Source organism: Balaenoptera acutorostrata, chromosome 6, assembly GCF_949987535.1.
Source record: "Balaenoptera acutorostrata chromosome 6, mBalAcu1.1, whole genome shotgun sequence".
NCBI classification, from domain to species: Eukaryota; Metazoa; Chordata; class Mammalia; order Artiodactyla; family Balaenopteridae; genus Balaenoptera; species Balaenoptera acutorostrata.
In genome coordinates, this window is record NC_080069.1 from 57,051,715 (window position 1) to 57,077,576 (window position 25,862).

Below are 25,862 nucleotides of genomic sequence, written 5' to 3' on the forward strand. Positions count from 1 at the left end.
TTATTAGCATATGAAACATAATATGGTTTTTGTGATTCTCGTGAGCACTTCTCTGACCCTCAATGCTTGATAAAGTAGAAGCAAATACAGTTTCCCTGAGAATTCATAAAACTTAATTTTTGCTTTCAATGTTGCAAGCATTTTGAGTCTGTCATCGTTTTGTTTTCAGCGAGAGGAATTCTTTTCCCTTCAGCATCATTCAATGTTATTTAATGGTAGGGATAATATTTGTATGCATTGCATTAATCATGGTTAGCAATGTGAAAAGTTAATAGGCTGATGCTTCGAGTAATGTTATAATCACTAAAATGCCTCAGGAATATATTAAAATGGATCTTGGCCACAGACAATATCAAGATTGCCGAGATGCACCACAGGCATCTTTTTTTAAAGCCTGTTTTGTAATAAGCAGAGAAAGTGAAGGTGCTAAATCATGCTTTACTACCCCATTGGCCTCACAGCCTGTCTGTCTCTGGTGCTGGGCCTCAGAAATCAATTTCACACACGGCTGCTATCAGCATTCTTTGAGCTATTAAGACGAGAGCACTTTCTCCTCTTTTTATTAAAACAAGCTCACTTTTATCTCACAGCTCCAGCTTTGTGCTTTCCTGCCTTTACTTTCCACTTTGTTAGTGGTAAGCGTTAAATTGTCTTCTGCCTCCTTTCCTTTCACTTCTACATTTCTTGAAAGGCTAATCCATGCCCACGGCGCCCACTTCCTCAATACTCCCAGTTTCTTTAACGCTTCATCACCTGCCTTCTGCCCTGCCACTTGAGTGATGTGGCTCTGAAATTCATCAGGAGCCTGTAACTCACCACCTCCGAGGACCTTCCCTCAGACCTCCCTGTGGGACGTGATCCCCTGGCTTCACTGGCAGTGACTCCTGGCCGGTTCCTCCCCTGCCTTTTCTTACTCATCCTGACTAGTAAATGCCGGAATCCTCAAGATTCTTTCCTTGGGCCCCTGCTCTTCTTTCTACCCTCCTGTTGATCTCACCCACTCTCCCTTGCCTGCGCTCTTCTCTTTGTAGATGAGAGACAAAAACATCTCTACCCCAATCTCCAGGCTTCCGTTTCGACTCACCTGGACGCCTCCGAAGTACCTTAAACTCAACATGTCCAAAACCAAACTCAGTATTTGGGTCCCCAATCCTTTCTTTAGCAGTCCTTCCTCTTAACCCAGTTACAGATATATAAACATTTCTATAAAACATTTCCCCTACCTTCAGCCTCTCCATCCTCCACCTCAACCCAGCCCATCCACACACATATACCCAAACAATTACCTGTACTAGATATTTTACTTTGGTGATGTACCTCCTTTCTGTTCCCTCTTTTCCATTCCAGCCGCCAGCGCCCTAAATCAGATTCTTCTTACTGTCATCTGTATAATACACAATTGGTACCTCAGTCTGCTTCCAGTCTGGCAGATCGGTTCCCCTGCAGCATGGCTCTCCGTGTGTCAGCACAGCCAAAGACAAAGTTGGAATGGTGGTCTGAGAGAGGGCCTTGAGTTCCAGCTGAGGGATTGCTCCTTAAGTAGACTGACAGCTGAAGCCAATGAAGGCTTTTGAGCAGGGCATGATATGATGGGAGTTTTACAGTTTTCAAAGTGCTTACACATATTTGTTTGATCCTTATAATATCCCTATAGCAGGCATAGCAGGTTTATGGGCATTTTAGAAAAAAAGAGACTACTAAGGTTGGCAGATAGAGAGTGCTATAAAAAGGATAATAGAGAAATCCACCTTACAACCGCTTCTCCAACAGATAAGAGGACTTTAGAATCTCTTTATGTCTAACTCAGTAAGTGGGATAAGGAGAGATAAGAGTCAGTCAGTCATCTGGACAGGAATTAAACTTAGCTGTTTGAGGAAAGCTGGGGAACATAAGACCAGATACTTAATCTATTACAGTGGCCATCCAGAAAAAGAAAATAAAGAAAATAAAAGATTATATGACTAGTATATGCAGAAGACTGGATATCCTCAGAGTATCTGTTTTGTTATTTTTTATTTCTTCAAATCAGGCTCAGAAAGGTTCTAATTTCTATCTTGTACAAAATGTGCACGGTCCCTATTTTTGAATAAAAAATTTATGCATTCAAATGGCTGATAGATTAGACTTCAGATTACACTACACCCTACTAACTGGAAGAGTTCCAGGTCTCTTTGTGCATGCTACCTAACATAATAGGAAAATCATCTTCCGATTATACAGCATAATCCTCCCTTTCTCTTTGTCTCGCCCTCACATACACACACGTATTTACAATTTACAAAGTGCATTCACATCAACTGTATGAGTTACTGGAAGTGGTATAGCATCTCTATTTTAGGGAAGAGGGTCTCCTAAGTTTTTGTTTTGTTTTTTTTTGAGGTGGAGAGGGTTCTATAAAATATCTTCAAATAAGAGACAAATCCCCTAACAGGTGAGAGGTGTTTAGAATCTTTTAAATATGCAGTTGGATCAATGGCTATCAACTCTGACTGCATACTCAAATTACCTGGGAACTCAAGAAAAATCGCCCATGTCTGAGCCCTACCCCAGACCATCTGAATCTGAATCTCTTGTGGGAGGGAGTCTGGAGGCTGCCCAGACATTTTTAGTTCTCAGTTCCTGCAGTGATTTGGATGCAGGGGAGGGTTAGAACCCTGAATTAGGCAAGCGTTTACAAGAGAACTCACAGTGTGACTTTTTTGAACCTACCTTTATCCTTATTCTGTTTTATACTCCCTGGTTTCAACAGACACCAGACCTCCCCCTGCTCATTAAAAAGGAATCATAGTTTTTCTTCTCAGTCCTTCTCTTTGAGATTACATGGGAGACTCGAGTTACCAAACAAAGCTGTCAGCTGCCCTGAATCCAGGAAAAGATGAGATTGGTTTCTGGGAATGAGATAGAAAATTTCAGCCTTGTAGGAAGGGAGTAATGAAACCTTCTGATGTTTATTGGGCACTTGTTGCATGTGTTAGGTATTGGGCTAAGTAGGTTGCATGGCTCATTTGATTAAATTTCACAATAATCCTTTGAGGTAGATGCTGTTGTTGGTCCCTGTTTTGCAGATAAGGAAACTGAGACACAGAAAATAATAGGAAGGTTACACTGGTGGAGCCAGGATTTGAGTCCAGGCAGTCGGGCTCAAGGATTCCTGCTCTCAACAACTACACCAGTGAGTCTCAAACTCGTGTTTATCAGGATCACCTGGAGAGCTAAAAACAAGTACACAGAGGCCCAGGCCCGTTGAAGTAAGCAAGAGCATCCTGGGCCTTCATAATTTTAATAGGTGCTCAGCTGATTCTGATATTGACCAAAGATCAGCAGCTACCACATTATACTATATTGCTTACAGGTAAAAAAAAAAACTGAAGGTACATTTAGATTAAGAAGAAAAGAGATCTTCGGTAAGAGGGCTTTGACCTTTTTATGGGACAGAAGTAAGTTGAGCTCAAGGTACAAACTCTCAATGTCTCAGACTGGCAAGCAAAGACAGGAGCCATCTGCATCAGAGGATTGTGAACGGGAGGAGAGAGTCGGGGGTCCATAATCCTGTTTCTGTAACTGAATCTCAAGCTTTGCTCCCATCATTTAGACACTGGAAGGACCCTGGTACACCATTCCACCGAATCCAAGATGACACAGATTGAAGTCACATTATTTTATGTACCATTAAGAATAAAAAAAGAGCCACCCATTAAACAGTGACCTGCTGTCAATTATAAGACGCATCAAAGTTTCTAAAATCAGAAAAATTATGTATCTTAGGATCCATGAAATACGGTACAAGCAGTGAACTCTAATGAATTTGGTTCTGAAACCGTGGAAATCACTCAGCAAGTTGGGGAGGCTCCTGCTGACAACCCAAATAACATAGTCCCAACAACAGGGAAAACAGTCTGTACTGCATATTTTAATATAATTTGTTTGCTGTAAGAATTGAGTACGTGTACACTAAAAGTAGAGGAATTCATGCCACGTTTTAGTACTCCGTTTTCCTATCTATACAAGGATGTGGTAAGGCTTATCTGAGATGACCTATAGAAACAAGTAGCACAGTACCTAGCACATAGGAAGACACTAAAAGTCACATTTTCCCCCTTTGCTAAGTCTGACGAGATTTCTGTGTTGTTTGCAGTCAAGTTGGGGGAAGAAGGAAGGAAAGGAAAAGTAGTAAATGTCCAAAATTAGAATGAAAGTCAGAAGGACCATACGTTTTAAAACATAAGTACCTGTTTGATGCTGTTCCAAAGTAAGTCTACTTTATAAGGTGAGGCCAAGCTATAATCAATTCTGTACTAATGCTGAGTAAATTGGAGACTATTCCTAATTAGGAGAAGAAGAAATTATATACCCACAGGATTCCAATGGCTGATTAAAAATCTGATGCCTTAGCAACTGGATTCATAAAGAAAAAATATAAAGAATATAATTATGTGACATTTAACTCACACTTTCTTTAATAAAACTTGCGGGTTATTTTTTTCAGTCACATTATGCTTTTAGTACAAAATGATGAATTGATGAATTTCAGATATGGCTTGATTTTTTTCTGAAGACCACAATTACTATTCCATCAGGGCAGCTAACTTAAATTTAGACACTGAATGCAGCATCTTTTACTGGAGTTTCAGTTGCTTTCAAAGGGAACTCCGCATGTGGAGCCCATTTTAGATAATGTGGAGCGCTGCAAGAATTAGGGCAAAGATATTTACTGGCTTCCCGTGGAAAGATTCATGACTGTGACATGAATAAGAGTTGAATAAAGCACTGTCTGGTGAGAAAACAGATAAATAACCACAAGTGGGAAAACACTGCCGTCTCTGAGGACAACAATCACCCCAAAGTACAAAAATGACTCCCCACGATGGCCTTTGTGTTACGTGAGGTCATAAAGCTTTCCAAAAAGTGCAGGAGTGCCCCTTTGAAATAGCCTCTATGTATTTGGAAAGGTTCACTGAGAGTGAATAAAGGGTTAAGTCACAGCAGTGTGGCAATCTCTTCAGAAAGGTTGAGCCTGAATTCTCTCTATCCTGAGAGAATGACAGAAAGTTCTTCAGGTTTTAAAGACTGAGACATTTGTTACTCCAGAAGGCCTTTTATAATTTAGTAAAAAAAAAAAAAAAAAATCTCTGACTGTAGGGAAGGGATTGAACAGGGGAGCCTTGAATAAAATGATTCACTCCTTCGCGCATTCCTTCTGCATACAATTGAGCACCTACTCAGTGCCAGGGTACAGGCTGTCTGCTGAGCAGGGGGACCTAAAGGGCACACAGCTGGTGCTATAAGAGCCTCTGAGCCCAGAGGACCACAGGGCTTTTTCCTGCAAGTGACTATGTAGCTGTATAGGTGGATCTTTCCCCCTCTTTTCCATCACTGGGGCTGCTGCCGTCTTCACGGCTTCTCACTATCAGTGGTGTCATAATCAAATGGCCTTCCAGCCTCCATGCTCGGGGTCTCTCCACTCTGTGTGGCCAGCACAGATGTCTTTCTAAAACACAAACTTGGGCCAAAGCTCCCAGGCATGGCATGCCAGGCCCTGCAGGAGCTGTTATGCTCTGGCCACTGGGATTCACTCACGGCTCCTCGGACTCAACTTTTTTTCCTTCTTCTGTGCCTCTGCCCATGCAGGTCCCTCTGACTAATGCCCCCTTTCCCTCTCTTGTCTACCTGGTGAACCTCCATTGATCTCCTAAGGCTCACTTTAAATGTCCCATCTTTTAAGTCACCCTCACTGACCCACCTAGAGGCCGAGTGATTCTCTGCCTAGCACGGAGCCTGGGGCACTGCAGCAAATAAATGCCAAATTCCTTCTCTCGTTTTCTTCCTTGTGCTGCTGTGGCATCTTATATCCTCCACTCAGCCTCAGTCTGTTACCTTTTTTTTTTTAATAAATTTACTTATTTTATTTATTTATTTTTGGCTGCATTGGGTCTTCCTTGTTGCACGCAGGCTTTCTCTCGTTGAGGCAAGCGGGGGCTACTCTTCATTGCAGTGCGCGGGCTTCTTGTTGCGGTGGCTTCTCTTGTTGCGGACCACGGGCTCTAGGCACGCGGGTTTCAGTAGTTGTGGCTCGGGGGCTCTAGAGCACAGGCTCAGTAGTTGTGGTGCACGGGCTTAGTTGCTCTGCGGCATGTGGGATCTTCCCTGACCAGGGCTCGAACCCGTGTTCCCTGCATTGGCAGGCGGATCCTTAACCACTGCGCCACCAGGGAAGCCCTGTGTTATCTTTTTAAAACTTTGTTTAGAATCTGTGAGCGTCCTCGGGGGCGGGGCTGTGTCTCGTTCATCTCTGTGTCCCAGGGAAATTGTCTGGCTTAGAGCAGGTCAGTCTAACAAAGTTTTTCACTGACATGAAGAATAAGGAGAGCAATAAGGTCCCTGGTTAGTTTTCCATAGAGCTAAATGTGTTTAGTTTCTCTTCTGAAATTATATACTTGAAACTTTGGGCTTATTCAAATAACCTGTCATTTCTTGAACCGCTGGTGAAACAAAATGGCATTGTTGGAACAAGAGTGAACCCTGCCTGTGTTCAAAGCTGCACTCCGCCACTACTAGCTGAGTAACCTAAAGCAAGTTATATAATCTCTCTGTGTCTCAGTTTCCTCATCTGTAAAATGGGGAAAATAATTATAACTACTTCCTAGGGTTGTTAGGACAATTAGATAACTTAATATATGTAAAGTATATCTCACATTGAAGCAAGCACTCTCTATAGTATTAACTATTATTACTTCACTTATGAAACTTAGGTGATAGAACTTTATTTTATATGTCCTTACCTAATAAAATTAAAACATTAGAAATTTTGTCTTCCATACTCCCTGCCTACCTGCAAACACAATCTTATTTCTTTTTGAAATTTTAATGGTCTACGACATCCAAGGTCTGGGAACCACTTCTTTCAATTATCTAGAACTCTAAAACGGACATAAAGGACAGGGTTTGGGTCCCAGCACCACCAAACTGAAGTTAGCGAAGTTAGCAAATTTAGCAAACTACCAGGGGTAAGAATGCCTGCCTTGGATTAAGGCAGGTTAGGACTGGTCATAGGGATATGGCAGAGGTGTTGGAAAATCAGAACCCCTCCTAGCAGAGAACTGAGAACATGCTGACTGTTTGCCAGGTGATGCTCAAAGATTTCTAAAGGTCCTTCATACGAATGGTTTCCCCAGAGCAAGCTAAACCTTTTGAGGAAAAACCTACTGTAATTAGTGCTCTATATGCTGTTGACTGGTCTTTTATTCACTTGAATGAGGGGCTGGTGTAAAGGTTTCCCTGCTTGAGCATATTTCTAAGATGGAAAAGACAAGTGTTTATGTATCAAATAAACAGAGACCAAGTAATACACTCATTAAGCTTTGGTTTCAGTATGACTAAAAAAGAGGATTCCAGCAAAAAAAGAAAAAAAAAAAAAAAGGCATAGCTCAAAGAAGTGACCTTAAATATAAATCTTCAGAGTTTTAGAGTTTTTCTAACACATTCTTTCTGGAATCACTATAAATAATGAATTAATGTGTCTATTTCTTTAGGCAGAGATGCCCTTACATCAGCAATAGTTAAATATACAGTTTAAAGAAAACAATATCATGACAGCAACATAAAACCAATGGAACGTACTGGCCAATTAATTCCTGTCCTCCCCACTCCCGATCTCAAATCCTTTCTGATGTTACATGTAGAAAGACCCATCTTTAGAACCATGTCTGTTTTGTTCAACACAGTATACCCTGTACCCTGCACAGGGCCTGATATACAGCAGGCTCTCAATGAATATACTACTTTGCACTGGGGGAGGGGAAGGAAGCTAACACTTCTTGGAGACCTACTATGTGCAAGGTCCCCCATGAAGTCTTTTTCACAAATACAGCACCATTTTGTATTTCACATTCACCCTGTTCATTGATATGGAAAGCAAGAGAAATGAAGCTTATTGATATGTTGTAGGTCTAGGGCAAGACATACACTTTATAGACTTCAGTCCCCTCTTCTTGCCAGGTCACCCCAATGTTTATAAACCAACAATGATCCTCGAGTTTTAACTCAAGATGATTTTCCATCAGCTTCATTGCTTCCTCGGTTTCCACTGCATGTGACATTTCAACATTTCAACCTTTCTCTACCAAGGCCGGCTCGGCTGACTCTTATACAAAGGTCCTCAGGGGCCATACAGTATAACAGAAAGAGAATGAACTCCTTCTCAAAGGAGTATGGACTCAAAGGAAAGAGATCCAGATTCCAGGCTCTGGATCCTACCTACTAGGTGTTCCTGGCAAGTATGTCTCCAATCTCTTTGCAAACATTTATATGTTAAATTCAATTATCTGTGAAATCAAAGGGCTGGAATAGGTGATAAATTCATTTATTCAAACAACAAACTTATATTGAACGTTTTCTGTAAATCAAACTCTTTGTCTGGTGCTGGGGATATAAAGATATCTAAGACAAAATAAAACCAAAGTTCTGCCTTCAAAGAGATCCCAGTCAACTGAGGTCACATTTTATGCTACCTCAAAGATTCTTTTTAATTCGAAAACACAATAAATCTATGTCCTGGGAATCCAAATGTCAATTAAACTCACTCTGTAACAGTAATTTCAAAGCATGTTTGCTATCTTAGACCAGGTACAAGCCCCAAAGTAAAAGTGTAGGGCACCTGGTCTGGATGACAAATGGTTATAATAACTGTAATAAAAAACCAGGCTATTTCTAAAAAGCTTTCTTCTAAATCTCACTGCAGCACCTAAACAGTAGGAGTTCTTATTGTTTCCAACACCTTTTTTCATTTCTGGTTCTATTGATGAAGTACAATATTTGAACAATACTCTGGCAGACTTCAAATGGTAAAGTGGGCTGAGAAATCAGACACCCTACCATACTTTACTAAGGGAACAAAGTGAGGTATATTTATTTTATTGGACAGTTTGAATTTATTATGGGTTGCTCTAATTTCCTGTCTCATTTCTTTAGTGCTCTTGGAATTTATGTCAGGATGTCTTAGGTTATCACTCTCCTTCCCTCCATTGTCCTAACATTTATGCCAACAGACTGAACTGACTTAGAGAAAGTCCCCAGACGAAAATTGAAGGGGAAAATACCCAAAAGTTTAGTTGGAGAAGGGCAGAACCTTTGGAAAAAAATCTGAAAAAGCAATGAAGATGAAAATGGAAACTCTGTGAAAGTTAATGTAGTGTAGAATTGGCGAACATACCACTTATTTCTTTAAACAAATAGAAGAAAGAACCCGCTTATGAGGTGCACCCAAATAATTCACAGGTGGTGAAACTATTAGAGTCCTGCAATTTCTTGCTTCAGAAGTGGACTAAGTCTCCAGTATTATAAATGGCGTATGCTCACATGCGTGACTTCTCTGCTATTCCCTTTCTCTGAACTATCCCCCCCTTCCATGCACAAGGCCTTTTGGGTTTTGTTGTAATTAACTTATTTTAATAAGAACTTTAGATAAAAATCTAGTGAGGTAGGGAGATGCATCCTACTATACTAATTGCACTTACCGAATTATAATTCCAAATGGAATATGCTTATTTTTTGCCTGGATTTTGGTTATTATAAAATAAGCACAATGGAGTAGAAACTACGTAAGACTGAAGTCTGCCATCATGATGCCCCAATGATAGTGGGCAGATGAAAACTCCCTAGATATTGGTTGCACACAGTTAATGATAATTCTCACAATGATAAATATTTGCTTTGAGAAAAGTTTTTTCCCAAAGAATTTATCTTAACTAAGACACTGTTATAGTGTGTTCTGCTGCACGAATTGATATTCTGAACTATAGAAATTGGAAAAAAATTTAATGTTTGAAGTCAAATACTGACTGATAATATCCATGAAGATAATACACTGATAATCTGTGGGAAGCCATAATTTACATTTACACATAGATGAGAGGATTAAACTGCCAGTGTCTAAGCAGGAGGGGAAAAGCAAAATGAGCCATCCTGTGGGGTAATTGAAAGTAATTATATACATCAAAAAACTATTCCCTACAGAAGAGTTTTTTGAAAATTAAAAAAAAAAAAAACATTGACAACAGAATGTCCAACAACCTTCCAAGCTCCTCACTGCAAGGACTGTGCCTTAAATTATCTTCCATGGAGCTTGGCTCTGTGTTGGGTATACAGTTGGTGATAGATAAGTGATTTTCACATGAATGAAAGAAATCACTTGAAATTTTATAGTACTTTGAAGTTGACAAAACACTTCAACATCTAATGCTGCGTTTTCCTCTCAAGGTATCCTGGAGAGTTAGGAGAGATGGACAATCGTGCATGGATGAGGAAACAATAGCTTCAGCGAGTTATGTGACTGGGCCACGATCATAGGGCTGGAATCAGTGTTAGAGCCCAGATGGCCACACTCTAAAACCAGGGCTCTTTCCTGACACCTGGACACCTCCTAGAAAAATGTATCAAAGATGGTTGAGACTAGATATACTCAAGAAGTGTGTCTTACTTTATAAGTTTTGTGCGTGTGTGTGTGTGTGTGCGCGCGCACACGTGTATGAGTCTGTTCCCCTCTCTGTCACTTGTTCACTCCTTTATTTTCTCACATCTCTGGCGCTGCATTGGTGTTGTGCCTCAGTTTCTGCTTCTTGGTATCCTTTTCAGACCCTTGGGTCTGTGTGGTTCTGTGCCCTTGGCCAGGTTGTGTGGTCCTGTTCTGCTCCATGAGATTCCAACTGTTTACCACAGCCCTGCCTTTTCCACCCCCCCTTATTTCTTACTGTTCCACCCACTCCTGGATTTTGTTTGAAAAAAGGACTTGGACCCATTTTCCCATTTTTCCACATACCTGCAAGTACTTAGAGAACTCTAGGTATACAGTAAGTGGCAAACCACAAAGACTAAACCACCATTAGGGTGACATGGCATGTCCTTATTTTAATTTTCTCGTATAATAAGTGGAAAGTGGTATTGGTACTTACTTAAAAGCATTCATTTCATCTAAATGTGAAGCAACGTTATTTAAAAAGGTTTTCAGTACGACAAAGAACACCTTCCCGCAACTATCAGTGTTTTAACACCACGAGGGTTTATTGCTTGCTCGTGGTTAAACGAATGTTCACAAATGTAATTCTGTGAGACTGGCTGGCATGGCGGTGTGGGGCTCTGCTCATTCAGGGATGAGGCCTTCCATTTGGTGGCTTGACTATTTTCTAGAGTCTTGAAGTTCTATACTGGATTCTCTGCATCCAGCAGGTGTATAAAGAGAGAGTTCTTGTTTACTTGGAGGATTATGTGGGAGATGTCAGGCCTAGAAGTGCCACATATCACTTCTAACGACGTTCCATTGACCAGAAGTCAATCATACTGCACCAACTAATTACAGAGAAAACTGCGAAATAAAGTTTATCTTTGTGCCCAGTAGTAAAAAGAAATGAATTTTTGGTGAATCCACAACATTATCTCTGCTATAATGAGAACCTTTCCAATTTTATAAAACTGTGGCTAATAGAAGTATCATTTTCTCCCTGAGGACAAATTTTGTAAAAGGAAAAAATACTTGAGAACTAAATGGATTTTAAAAAAGATATGAAACATGCAAAATTCACTCTAATTAACAATGGCAAAAAGGATCGTCATTCAATTGTTTTTCATTGTGTGGAGAGGAAGAAAAACAGAATACGTATCTTCTCTTTTGAATGTACTAGGCTTACTGATTTGGTCTTACTAAAACCAGAATTGGTGAAATGCTTCACAGGTGAAATGGACGTTCACATGTTCCCCTTGCTACTTGTGCTTTACCCTTTTCTTATATTTTCTGACCAAGTCATTCATATTCATCCATTTATTCATTCATTCGACAACATTTACTGAGACCAGGCATTCTGATAAAGGTAGGAGAAACAAGTCACTCCCTCTTCTGTCACCCACAACCTTGTTGACTAGACAGAAACCTAAGTACAGTATGAGAAATAAACACAAGGAAGCACAAGAACTAGAAGAAATTACATTTAAAAATATTGTCAAGAATACAGTGAATTATGTACGCCTCTGACAAACAATTACTAAATACTGACTGTACACTGGTGGAATTTAGGGTGGGGCAGTCAAACAAAAATTACGGTTTTTCTTCAAATAAAGGTTACAATAGTGGCTGAGATAAGATATACTTTTATGACCGGAAGAGAGACTATTAACAAGTATAGGAAACTATTCAAACTGATTTATAAATACTGAGCTTCTGGAAATACAACAAACAAAAAGCCAGAGGTCACTGTTGTCTGCAGACTACTACCATTGGGACATCTAGACACAGCCAGAAAACGTGTAACTGCCCTACATGCTGGGTGCTCTCAGTTAGCAAAGTCCCTGGGAGAAGAAACTAGAACAGTTAAGCTTTATTCAATGTAGTTTTTAATCTTGAAGCTCAGGAATTGGGGCGATTTAGTCATTTATTTTTGAGCTCATGGAAAGAAGGGGTTGATAGCAACAGCATACCCAGTTAGCAGGCAGGTTCCCCACCCAGCTGTGCTGGCCTATTTCAATTAGGATCAGTTCAGACTTACATCACCTCTGCTATGCCAGTCCTAAGCCGCTCATGAGCCAGTCCTGCCAATCAAGCCAAAATTCAACCACATGGTATGGCTTTTATGATGCAAACAGAAGATGACATGAACTTGTCTCATTCTGGTGAAAACACAAAGTTTGAAGCCAGCTCTCTAGATGAAGAAAATTAGTAAAAACAGCAAGACTCTCAAACTTGATTTAGACACATTTTCCTGTGATTATCTCAACATGCTTCATCAGTAGGTTATTCATGATGAGTCAAGGAATGCTCTCACTCAAGAAGAGACTATGGTCCTCCCGCTACAAAGGGGTCACTTCTGGGTCACTCTACTCAGGAGACCACAAGAAACAGTAGAATATGCACAAGGAGGGAAGGGTAGAATGAAACTTACATAATTAAACCTGGAATCTAAAATAGACAAATTAAAAGCAGAGCTGTCACTTGACCAAAAAAACGAGATATATATATGAAGTCAGAAAACCCCGAACATGTGGAGAACTAGAGAATCATGTGAGTCTCTCTACATCCTTTGCTCTCTGAATTTAGTTCACAAATAGTTATGATGCCTGTATATACAACACATTCTACCAGGTACTGGGGGAAATGCAGAAATTCACAGGACTCTGTATCTTTTTCCTGAATGAGTTTAAAATTATATTTTGATTAAGCTATAATAAAGGGGAGAACCAAAATACCAAACCATGTTTCATGCAAACATAAATCCTGTGCAAAATGTACCAACAAACTGGGTTAAAAAAGGAGTAGCAAGGATGGGGGTTAACCACACTTCACTGATTAAAATTGCACATTGTTATAAAGATATAAGAATGAACTCTGTGCACTCCTAAGTTTGAATAATAGCCTACCATGTGGTCTGCTAGAGATTTGCTTTCCATTTTATTCATACATATTGGTAAAGGGGAACCAACATGTATTAACACTCCTATAAATGCACAAATACATTTATTTATTCATTCTTTCTTTCAAAAGTCTTTAATATATCCACAGAGTCTTTCAAGGAAAAACTTGCTTGGTGTAACAGGATTCTTTTGTAGTTCACTAGTGACCACTATTGGACATACTTCCCTCAACTTATATGAAGCCATAGAACTGGTTCACATGAAAATAATAACGGGGGCCAGAAAGTCGTCCTGAAACAGACTGAAATGCTAAAAACAGGAGAAAACAAAAATGTAGCTGACCATGTCTAGACAAAAAAGTCACAAAAACATGAAGTTAAATAATGTTTAAAGAAATGCCTCACTACGTTCTCCAGATTTACATGAAATATCCTTAAGCTTGACTTAAAGACAATGTAGGCATAAGAGTAAGAAATAGATGTAAACAGTTATAGAAAGGTGTTTGTGCATGCACAGGGACAGACACACACACACACACTTATTGGAGCAGGCCACAGTCTGCTGTAAGTAAGGAATTTAACATTCATTCCACAAGCTAATGGTGCTTCTCGCCATCCAAGATAGATCCACTTAGATAATAGTGGAGGAGAGTGCCAGAGTGACCAAAGGGAATGGGCTATTGTGTTTGACTAGTTTCCATGTATAAATTAGTGCAGAGAAGAAAAAGAAATTCAACAGAAAAACACATGTACTTTATTATAATTCTGAGTGTTACCCTTGCAACTGCCACAATAGCAGGCGAAACAGCTTAAAACCACTTAAAAGAAACAAAAAGCAAATGCAGATTTGATTAAATGCTTTTCTGACAAGAAGTGATTTGACTTCAATTTGGATGGACACATATGTCAATGGCCGGTCATGGTTTTTGCCACATTCCTTTTGAGCTAAACAATTGGGACAAAGGAGAGAGAAGGGAAAAGGGGAGCAGGGTGGGGAGATGGGGAAGGTTGGGTTATGTGGCTTACTTTGACCTGAATATCAGAATAAAATCTCTTGCTCAGCACTACTGTCCTACTGTGTCCATAGTAAAAAAAGAAGTCTATGATGTTTGAGCTTTGCATGAAAATGTGGGTGGTGACCAAAAATAGATATAAAAGACACAGGGACTTCATTGTCTCAGGAATAATGCTCCAGTGGGAAAGGGTCTTGGTAAAACTGAGGGTGAACAGCATACAATATTTGTATACACTCAAGAACCAAGTCATGATACAGATGATTCTGCTATCAGTGATATGAAGGCTGTTTTGAAGTAGAAACTGGGCTTTGCCACTAAACAAACAGGTTGTTTTCCAAGTAAGTAAAAAAAGGAATCTTTAAAAATTGCTTAAATTAATTCTAAGAGTAGACAGACTCTTATAATGTATAAAACAATTATAGGAAAAACAAGCCACCCAGTTCAATTTCCTGATCCAGACAAAAGGTTGAGCTGAAAATGTCACACTTCTGGTTCTAAGTCAACTACTGATCAGGCTAGAGGTCACTTTCTCTTGGGCCAATAATTTACTTTTGGCTCAAAAGTTAAATGGGACAGTGAATGAGCACGTGTGACAAGTGCCCTTAATGTTGCACACATCTTTATTGGCCAAGATGAGGCAAAAAGCCTAAATACCTCCGACAAAGACTACAGACCAACCTGTGTCATTGCTTCCATCACGGCTAAACATTTTACAACCACAGTACAAAGCAAACAAGTTATTTTCTCTCCATTATTTCACCTTTGAGTTCAAATATAAGATTATTTCCTTATCTGTAGAATGGGTTTAAAGATGCCTTATTTGCAAGGTTATCGTGAGGATTCACTGTAATGCTTTTCAAACAACTGGTCTCGTGTTTGGCACATTCAGACACACAATACATGGCAGGTACTACTAACGCTGTTATTACTCTGCACAGGGATGTATCCTGGCACTCACCGGGCAGTTCTTTCTTTCCTAGCCTAACTCTCAGTATCCAAATTCATTTAAATACAGGTATAAAGCAAACCTGGGTCTTATTTCCTTTTATCCTCAGAATACAATTATTGTAATTTAAACAAAATGTTTTATGTTTCACATCTGAAATAAGCAAACACTCCTTTTTATCCATATAAGCGTCATTATATGTTCAAACACATATATGAATATTCAGGATATCAAAGAGAAATATAATGCAATTTACCAAGTGGGTAGCAAAACAATCTATTCCTGAATGGGCAAGTTTTTCCAAAGTATAATGAGATCATACTTCTTTATGAAGATACCAAAAAAGTACTGTGTGCTGGTAATTTGCTTCATGATGTAATTAAATGCGAAAATAACCCCTGCATTTAAAAAAATACAAAGAGAGAAAGACGAGGCAAACCAATGGCGTGTATATAAGTAACACGTCCCATATGGAAAAAATGAGACACCTTTCATAAATTGCTTGCCCCACTAGTCATAAAGCACACCTAAACGTTCTGCTTTTTATATTCCTCAGAACAGCTAAAAACGTACAGTCCATTCATGCCTAAAGTTCAGTTTGCATTTAAATTTCTATGAGAACTTGAAAATATACTTCTATATATACAGCTTTTGCAATGCAGCATTATGACTTCTTGGCTACAATGATGCAAATCAGAAGTGGAATTGTTAACATATTTAATCACTCTCTGATGATGAGCCTTCCTGGAGTTTTAAAATTTGTGCTTAAATAGCTTGCTCCCCTTCTTCAAAATGATAGTGCAGATCAAATTTGTCAGAGTCTAATCAGAAGAAACATCCCTTCATCTTTGACGAATCAATGCAACCTATACATGCATTGCATTTTTCCCTTTTTCCCTTCTTGCCTGGTTACCTTCTGAGGAAGGCCTGGCTCTCCATAAATGCGACAGGGAGAGCTACAAGCACGTTTGTTTGGACTCAGTGTGTGCAAATTCTGGAATCAAACCTGCAGATGAGGTTTACGAAGCTGCCTGCCCAGAACACTCTGGTTTTAAAAAAATGTGCATTGCTATTAATATTTTGAGTGTAGATTTTTTTTGGACAGTAAAGGTTCATTTTCTGCCCATAAAACCAAGTATGAGTCACAACGGAACATTTACTTCGAGTCAAAAATGCAGTGTGTGCTGACGTTCCAGAGCAGAGCATCTTATCACTGTGACTGTGGAAAGAAGCTGCACGAAAAGTCAGCATTTTCTTCTTCTTCAAAAGCAGATCTGAGATCAAAGACCATAATCCTCAATTCATAAATACTAGCATTAACTTGTATCCGCAGATGACTTGCCGTAATTATGAGCTATAATCTGGCTTGGCCACAGAGAGGCTTTCATTCCCTCTTTTACCTGTTTCCCTAGCACATGTGCACAGAGGAAGGAGGACTCATAAAAGGTAGTGGGGGAAAGCCCCTCACAGCCCATCCTTCAAAAATATTCCAGGAACACTTCAGTGAGTGAGTTTGATTTCTGGACATCTGTTACCTAAATTCCAAGCATGCACACCACCGTTTATACAGCCCTCAGCTCACAAACTCCATGCAGTATGTCCCAAAGTTCATGTCTCCGTATGTCTCAGTATTCCTAGTTACCTCTAACTAATCCCACAAAGTCTTGCAGACTTTATTTTGCTTAGGAAGTTAGGGTTAAAATTCTGCAAGAAGCTTTTTTTTTTTTTTTAAATCATGTAAATTATTTTACCTGGCGTTTGAAGAGAAAGATATACACAGGCACCCACACTCACATACACACACGTACACACCACCACAACAGCACCCAGACTAAATGGCCATAGCGATGTATTGAAATGAAAAGGCATTTACCAGGAGCAGGAAAGCCAGAAAGAGGAGCGGCGTGCCAGGAGTTGCCCGACGGCAGCATTCCATGCTTGGATCCTTGCCGGAATCCGAATCGGACACTGAATAAGCTGCTAAGTGCTCCTCTGCCTGCTGTCACATCCAGTACTGGTGCTAACACTCCGGTCCTGCCTATCAGCTTCCATCAGCCCCGCTCACATTTCCTGACTGAGGGGTGGGTGGGTGGGTGGATGGGTGGATGGGTGGGGGGTAAGCTGAATGGAATCTCTCTCGGAGCCGGCAGCCAGCCAATCAGGCTCTTGCTAATCAGACATGCTGAATAACAAAGCCAGGGGGACAGAGAAAGTGTAACAGTGCGAGCGAGAAAGGGAGGAAAGGACGAAAAAGAAACGAGAGCGGAGGAGCGCGCAGCAGAACCAGAAGAGAAATGCAAACGATGCAGAATTGCAAAAGATGAAGCAGAGCCCTGTGCGGTTAACTAACCTGGTTAGTGCTTTGTGAGATACATTTCTATTTGCCGTTTGCTTGTGCTGGTGCCTGTTGCTTTGTAAAGTACAGTAGCTCCCTGTGACTCTGTATTGTTCCATTCAGGAGAGAAACTTAATCCCTGTCAATATATAACATATGCCATAAAGGGAAAGAATCACAGACAAAAACTGACTTAATGTGCCCTTTAGACGTGTTCTGTACAACTGCTTCATGCCTCTTCCATAAAGTTCCTCTTTATTTTCCCCCTTCACTTAGAAAAGGGAGACTGTATAAAATTCTGAAAGTTCCTCACTAAGCCTAAATAGAGGCATAAGTTACTTTGTGTAGTAATGACTGGATTTGAAGGAGAAGAAAAAAAGCAGGTTGCTCCTTTGTAAAGTGACAATTTAAAATAGCCCAGGTTTACTAAAGCTCAAGGCACAATTAGAAACTTAGATCCCCTGTTTAAAAAGAAGCCCTTAGCAAAGACTCTTGAGATGTATGGGGCTGAAATTCGGGGTTGAGGAACAGCCTGGTCTTGACACAGTGCCAACTCTCAACTATCGGCTTTAGCAGAAGGAGGGAAAGAAAGGGTGAATTAAATCCTCAGTTAATCCCTAAACCTTTTAACCAACAGTTTCAGCCTCCTCCTTATCCACGTCCTTTATCAGAGCTGCTATAATATAGCAGAAAAGGCTGGAGGGAGTTTTACCTCCTTTTCCTTCTACTGTAGCAAGAGGTTGGACGAGGAGATGACCGTCCCCATCCAGTCCAGCCCTGGAGGAAGTACTGATGACCAGCGAAATGATGACGGGGCCAGGCCAGCAACAGCAAAGAGAAGGTCAGAAAGCTTCTGAGTCTGGTTAAACCACCAGCAGGCAAGATTGAATTCTAATAGAGGGGGATTTTATTATAGTTTTAGAAAAGCGTCAAGTGTCAAACAAGGATACCTTTCACCTTATCTGTTAAGGAAATCATTGAATTTTTGAAAGAATGAAATAGCAAACTTGGCCTTACATTTCCATAGGGGTGTCACCAGGAAATTCTTCCTTTGTAGATCTCCTGATAGCCCAGAAATATACAGGGTGAAGGTAGAAGACATTTAGAATTAAGCTTCTTTCCTTCCATTGGTTAAAAAAAAAAAATACTGACAAGAGGCATGAAACGCTCAAATATGGAAAACCTGATCAAGCCATAACAGGCATGTGAATACAGGCAGGTCTGCTTCTATACATACCTGCAGTGCTGCTTTTCAAAAAGGTGGAGAAAAGCAGGTTGTTCAACTTCAGGTTACGTACTTCATATGGAATATCAATGAAAGACAGAAGAGCTTTAAAAATCCCATTTTCAACCTATTAGGAAAGTCAGGGCATATAAGGATCCACCTTTTCCCCCACCTAGAAAGATGGATAGTACAAATCCACAACAAAGAGGTCCTATTCTTGAAGTATGCTTTTCCCATTCAGAAAGATTCGTTTTACAAATCTCTCAAAAACTAGCTAATGCTCACAAGCTAAAGAGTACTCATGAGGAGATGTAAAAATGCTTGACTGGCATTATCTGAAATCCTCATCATATTAAAAATGGCTTGATTCAAATAAACTTTCACTCATAAGCTGTGTTATATATCTCTCTTTTACACAATGGAACTTTCTGCTACGGGTTTTCTTCTTCTATCAGTGTCATTGGCTAAAGAGTTTCAACTCGTTCTAAAAAATGGAATATTTTATCTAATACCACTTCCTCCCTCTTCACACATAAACATCATTCATCAGGAGGATCCAAAGGGAAGAACAGGTGGTGGGAAAAGGAAGGGTAGCAAGAATGACTATGATACAGTACCATTTGTAGCAGAATAGATAGCAAATTGCCATGGTCAGAGAATAATCGGTAGCCACTTCTGTGCTAGTCTAGATTCCTTCCTGCTTTGGAAATAAACACTGGCTAGATATTTTGAGTCAGAGGTTTCTGCCTTGGAGGTTTGATGAACATGTCAATATCCAGCAAGATAGTCACCTTAATGAAGTCACTGAATAGTATATTTTTATTTCAAGCCCTCAGCCATATGTTGAATGCTCAGAGGATGCCCGCCACAATGTGTCAAGCTTCTGGTCCCTTTGTGAGTAGCGTTTCCCTTCCAGAGAAATGAGGAAAAGCAACTGTACAGTCAAGCATTACACCCTGCAGTGCAAACTCCCGGCTGACTGTAATTTCAGAAAAAGAAGAACAAAATCAAGTTGCGTTATGGTGACTGGGGTAAGTTTGGGGGATGAGCTAATTCTGACAAATTTCCAAAGTTTATGCACTCTCCTTAAAGTTTACAAAATGATTTTATACCCACAATCTCATTTGACTTTTCTGACTACTTGCGAAGTTGGTTAAGTACTCACCCAATTTTCTATATTTGGAAACTGAGGCTCAGAAAAGTTAAGTGACTTACCTTGGATGGCCTTTGAACAGGGTCTTCTGACTCTAAATCACTTTCATCTCATATACATATATGTAAATATGTATGTATATATGTATGTACGTGTAGGTATGTATGTGTATACGTGTGTGTGTGTATGCAGATGTTGACAGTGGTGTCCTACTGGTTGGAGGGGGACGTTTACAGTAAAGGCAAAAGAACAGAAGGCAGGCTACCCAGGTTTTAGGGTGGGCATATGTTACCCGACAATGGAAAGTATCTTATTTTAGTCTACAACTCCTTTGTCTCCCATCTTTGTCGTTTCTAAAACTGTTTTCAGTGCCAAGGAAAAATAACATAAAAGCCTAGGTAATCGAGATCCATACTAGCAGCAGCCTGGGAAGGGCCTCTTAGGGCATCTGAGCAGGGCGTTGGCCACGTTCCTTTTTCCCTCTCCAGGTATCTAAATGAAAGCCGTCTGCCAGTGTCTGAGTACCAGCAGCTGCCGCCGCAGCAGCAGTGGTGACGGCCCCAGCTGCTGTAATACTGGTTACGGCCCCCCCTGCACAATATATTAGGTGAAATGAAAGCAGAAGCAAGAGAGAGAGTATCAGAGCTGTCTGAAGCATCATTCCAAATGGTATGGATTTAACAATACTTAATTTAAAAAACACCAGCTCGGACAGGAGCAAGCTGTTAACATTCAGTGTGCTTTATGGCAGGAAAGAGTGAGCTCAACTCTCGGAATTTCTCTCCCCGGGGAGACTGCCTTACAGGGTTCACTCCAGAGCCACCTGTCTCTTCCTGAGGCTGGGCCTTCTCGCTTGGCCCTCTAGTTGCAGTGACTGTTGTCAAGACAGGGCAGAGGGTCTTCTGGAAAGAACTCAGGGGTGGGAAGTGATGGCGAGCTGGGTAAGGCCTCATCTCCCCTCTTGAAGGAGGTGGCTATGGCAGCGCCCAAGTCTTAACTATCCTCACGGGCATGTGTGGAAGTGGTTTGATTTCCCCTGGCTAATTCTGAAAATTAAAGAGAGAAGAAACAGAGTGAGGCTGAATGAGATCAAGCTACTGGAAGCCGACTGCTAGTCTCAGGGGCAGAGCTGGAATTTGAGCAGGAGTCTGTACGATTCACCTAATAGCCCTTCAACACCCAAGCAACTGGAGCATTCGTTACCATTTTCAAATCATCTTTCACACGTGACCTAACGTGATATGAACAGAAACTCTATCAGGTAGAGAGGGATTACTATCCTCAATTTATAGATGAGGAAACTGGTGCCCTTCTTGATAAGTGGGTTCATCCTAGTTACTTATTAGCAGGTGGGAAATTGGAGCTCTACCTAAGGTAGTTTGACTTTCCTCTGGACAACTCTCTGAGAAGTTGACGAAAACAGCTACATTTATTGAGAGTCTCCCACATGCCAGGCACTGTTCTAAGTACTTTCTATTTATTATTTCATGTAATCCTCACAACAACCCTATGAATAGGTACACATTATCCTCATATGGATGTTATTTCCAGTAGATTAGCTGTCAACATTCATCACCCAGTGCCTTCTTGAAACACAGAGGCCTGAAACCTAGAAACTACATTCCCCAGACTCCTTTGCAGCTAGCATACTGGGTGCAATTTTTTTTTAAAAGGCAAAGCATCTATACAATTTGAGGAGAAACCAGAGTATATGGATGCAACTTAGATTTGGCCACTCGGAAGCACTCCCATTAAGATTTGGAAGGCGGAAGTGAGGCAGAGACCGCACTTTGCTCTCTGTACCTGTAAAAATGGCTACAGAGCAATGTGGCTTGCCTGCAACCATGCTAATAGTCATTACTTTTGTGGGTGTCAAGAGGCAGGCCTGGGACATGCAGTTTTTTAGCTGCATCAGAGAAGTGGGTGTGTGGCTATGCAGCTCTTGCATTTCCACTAAGCAGGTGACTTCCTGGCTATGGAAGAGGCAGCAGCTGCTTTGGTAATCTTCAACTGCACAGTAGCACGAGAATCTTCAGAAAGCTCAAACTAGTCTTTTTCACTGACAATTCCAATTTTCTGTGAGTTAACTAATACCTCATAACACTTTCTGCTTAAATTAGCAAGAGTAAATTCTGTTCTCTTTACAGAAACCTGGACCGATTCTTTAACAGAGGAGAAAACTGAGGCATGGAGAATTAAATTACTTGTCAAGATCATATACCCAGAGAGGGGAAGGCCCAAGATCTGAACCCAGGTCATCTGTGTTCATAACCACTAGACAGCACTGCCTCTTTGTAGAGCAAAGGGCCACAGGAGTTCAGAGAAGGGAGAGGTCATTGCTGGTCTGAGGACTCAGTGAGGAGTAAGAATCCAGATGGAAAAAATGGAAATTGAAAAAGACCTTGAGATCTATGGAGACTTTTAGGGTTGCAAAGAAAAAGGGAAAGCCTGTGCAAGTGAAGAGAACAGAGTAAACAGAGAGAAACCAGGGACATATGAGACCCATGCTTGACTCACGCCGACCCACTATTTTAGGCTGCTTATAGGGTAAAGATACATTTTTTAAAATTCTTTGTCCCATAGTCTCAGATCCCATACTCAGTGATCTCCCCCTACAAAGTGTCTAGCACTGCATGTTACATGTGGAAGGCACACAACAAAATTTAAAATTTGATTTGACTCATCTCTCGCTTCCTGAAGCACTAGGAGCCTCTGCTTACATCTCTTCCTATTGTCTACAAGGCTGAATTCAGGGCTGCTCACACTGTAGGGACTTGGTTAGAATCTGTGAGCCTGGCCAGCAGCAGAGAAGAACTCTGGTGGCTGCTTGGAGGAGGGGAAAGAACCCAGATTTTGGAGCCAGACGGTCCCAGCTGTCCTAGTTACCACCAGCAGGGCTCTAAGGAAATGAATTGCTGAAAGTCCCTGAACCCACTCTTTTGCTTGTTTGGTTTTTGTTTTAAGCTGTTAAATGAGGAGACTACTGTTCAGGACTGCAGGGCTGTTGTGGGCGGCGGAGCGAGGGGTTTGCAGAGTCTGGCTCAGAGTTTGGTACTAAATAAGAGATCGATAAATCTTTACCAAGTTAGGCGGTGGCTATGTGAGTGTCCATTGTACATGTGTTTCATCTATTCTATGTGCTTGAAAATTCTAATAAAATTCTGGGATAAAATCATTATCATAATTTAGATTCTAATTCTAGGACACCCTCTTCCCTGGAAAAGAACAAATAAACAAACAAGCAAGCAAACTGATTAATAGAGCACTGAACTGCACTGGGAGGATAGAATTATTCATCACCTTCAAACTGGTGGTTCTCGTTCTTCCTTTTTCTACATTGCTGGGGTTACATCATGGATCTCAGAGACTTGTTATTGAAGTAGAGTCAACAAAACACTTATTAAGCACCTACTGTGTGCAAGGCATGATAAATAGAGAATTCTGGCAACAAACTGTCTTTCATAGCCTTTTTGACACAGAGAGACACCAGTTTAATCTTCAAGGTTTGAATTATGGTTGTAACAGTCACATATTAAACCCAAGTGTAATATATAAATCCAAGGCCCTTGATTCTTAGTTCAGCACTATTTCCATGACATCATCCTCTACAGATAAAATAATTATCCCAGAGCCAGACAATAGGTGAAGGGGTGTGAACAGATTTACAGACAATATAGAGAGAGCAGGATTAAAATGCAAAAGCCAAATTCCTCAGCCTGGCATTCAAGGATCTCCCTGATCCGCTTCCTGTCCCAGGATACTAGAAAGTCCTGCTCCAGCCCAATTGAAATACCTGATTGACTCCAATACTCCAAATCCCCCCACTTCTGTGTATTTGTTCATCTTGTCCCTTCTGCCTGGAAGATCCTTCCTCCCACCTCTGCTTCTCTAAAAATCCTTTTCATTCTTTAAGGTGTAGACAATGCCAGCTCCTCCACAAAGCCTTGTACATAATGGGCATTAGATAAATATTCGTTAAATTCATGCAGGCATTAATTAACATATGCTATGTCTACAGATACGGTAGCAGGAAAAAAGAAAAACAAGAGGAAGAAAAGCGAGCAGAATTACAAAAGAAAAGAAAATATAGTCTCTAAAATCTAAGGGAAAATGTAGATGACATTTGAAATAAAATTTGAATTTCAGAACAGCAGTTAAACTATGGAAAATCATAGAACTCTTCCTCTAAAATAAAATAGATCATCGTGCTATTTGCTGACACCAGCTAGATGCATGGTTTCTCTGTTAAGTTACAAAGATTATCTCCTATCACAATGATAAATACTGTCAGAGAAATATCCAAAACTGTCATATAGTGAAATACAAAAAAGAGCCTCTAACTGAAAATAATTTATAATACAGTTTATTTTTTAAGTTTCTGCAAAGGACATGAGGTTTGTGGGTAAAACTGGATGTTTTATCTTTCCTACTTGAAAATGTGGTAGGCCTTTCTTTGGAAGACTTTCATGAGGAATATGGAACTTGGTAAGCATGGCCAAAGGAGAAAAAAAAAAGGATAACATAGAGAACTGAATACAAGCCAACAACAATGAAAACATGACTAAAATGCAGATGTCCTGAGGGGAAAATAAGAGGTGTGATTGGCAGAAGCAGGTAAAATAATTCAGAGATTTATCTTTTTCACATGTGCATTTCCTAGAAGTTAAAATCCAATATTGGTTTCCCAGCACAGAAACTAGTAGTTAGGGAAAGTATAGGGTTCCAAGGCTAAAGGGGAAAACCCCCCTCCTTAGACATGATTGTAGAATGGAAGCCAATCACAGAAGCCTTTGGGAGCAGCTGGAAGGGACACAAGTCCTAGCCTGGAGGTATTGTTTGCATTTAAGGCCAGAGAGTGAAGGAGGGAAATTCGCTACGTGCCACTTGACGATACTATGAGGAGTAATGCCAGTGGGGGCACATCTAGGATGTACAAAATAAAGAGGCAGCAAGGTCCAAGGCACACGACTATGCAGGTTTTGTCATGGTCTGCTCTAGAGAGGTACATTCTAATCAAAATGGTCACACAGTCCTAGTTATGGGTTTTGGTGTTTGGTTACATGTCTTTCCTTGGCCACCCCCCCACCCCCCCCAGCTCTCCTTCTGTGCCCTCCTCACTTTCTATCAGTTGGACTGGGATAGAAACACTCTTGTCGGGGACTTCCCTGGTGGTGCAGCGGTTAAGAATCTGCCTGCCAATGCAGGCGACACGGGTTTGAGCCCTGGTCCGGGAAGATCCCACATGCTGCGGAGCAACTAAGCCCGTGTGCCACAACTACTGAGCCTGCGCTCTAGAGCCCGTGAGCCACAACTACTGAAACCTGCGCGCCTAGAGCCCGTGCTCCACAACAAGAGAAGCCACCGCAATGGGAAGCCCGCGCACCACAACGAAGAGTAGCCCCTGCTCACCGCAACTAGAGAAAGCCCGCGCGCAGCAACGAAGACCCAACACAGGCAAAAATAAATAAATAAATAAATAAAATATAAATAAAAAAAAAAAAGAAACACTCTTGTCAGTAGCATTGTAAATAGAATGGCTTTGTAAGCACAATGTTTACTGTAATCATATGCATTTACTTCCACTCTCATCATCTTGGTTTTTAAACTCTAGCCTGCATTTTAAAGGAAAGAATATTTTAAATAACCTATTTGTGGCAGAAATATTAAATAACATCTGTCATTCTTTTTCTGCTTTGGTAATGAATACACAGTGCCACCCAGAAAAGAGACATTTCCGAGCCTCTCTTGCAGCCATGTGTGACTATGTGACAACATTCTCATTAAGGAGATGTAAAT

The 25,862-nt window shown here is 40.7% G+C and overlaps 1 protein-coding gene and 1 long non-coding RNA gene across 4 annotated transcripts in view; one reads left to right on the forward strand and one right to left on the reverse strand.

The window, feature by feature from the left end:
• ADAMTSL1 (ADAMTS like 1) overlaps positions 1-17,416 on the reverse strand; it is a 467,116-nt gene extending 449,700 nt beyond the window's left edge. For both annotated transcript variants that reach the window (XM_057549050.1, XM_007176787.3), the window contains exon 1: positions 17,227-17,416. In XM_057549050.1, coding sequence (XP_057405033.1) covers positions 17,227-17,289 — 63 coding nt within the window. In that variant the 5' untranslated portion in view covers positions 17,290-17,416. The remainder of the gene's footprint in view (positions 1-17,226) is intronic.
• Positions 17,417-17,495: 79 nt separating this feature from the next.
• LOC103000997 (uncharacterized) lies at positions 17,496-24,134 on the forward strand. Of its 2 annotated transcripts, XR_009008659.1 has the most exons (5): positions 17,496-17,706; positions 18,422-18,529; positions 19,743-19,944; positions 20,555-20,735; positions 22,214-24,134. It is a non-coding gene; the product is annotated as an uncharacterized LOC103000997 (long non-coding RNA). The 2 variants fall into 2 exon arrangements; XR_450506.2 differs by lacking the exon at positions 20,555-20,735.
• The last annotated feature ends 1,728 nt before the right edge of the window (positions 24,135-25,862 follow it).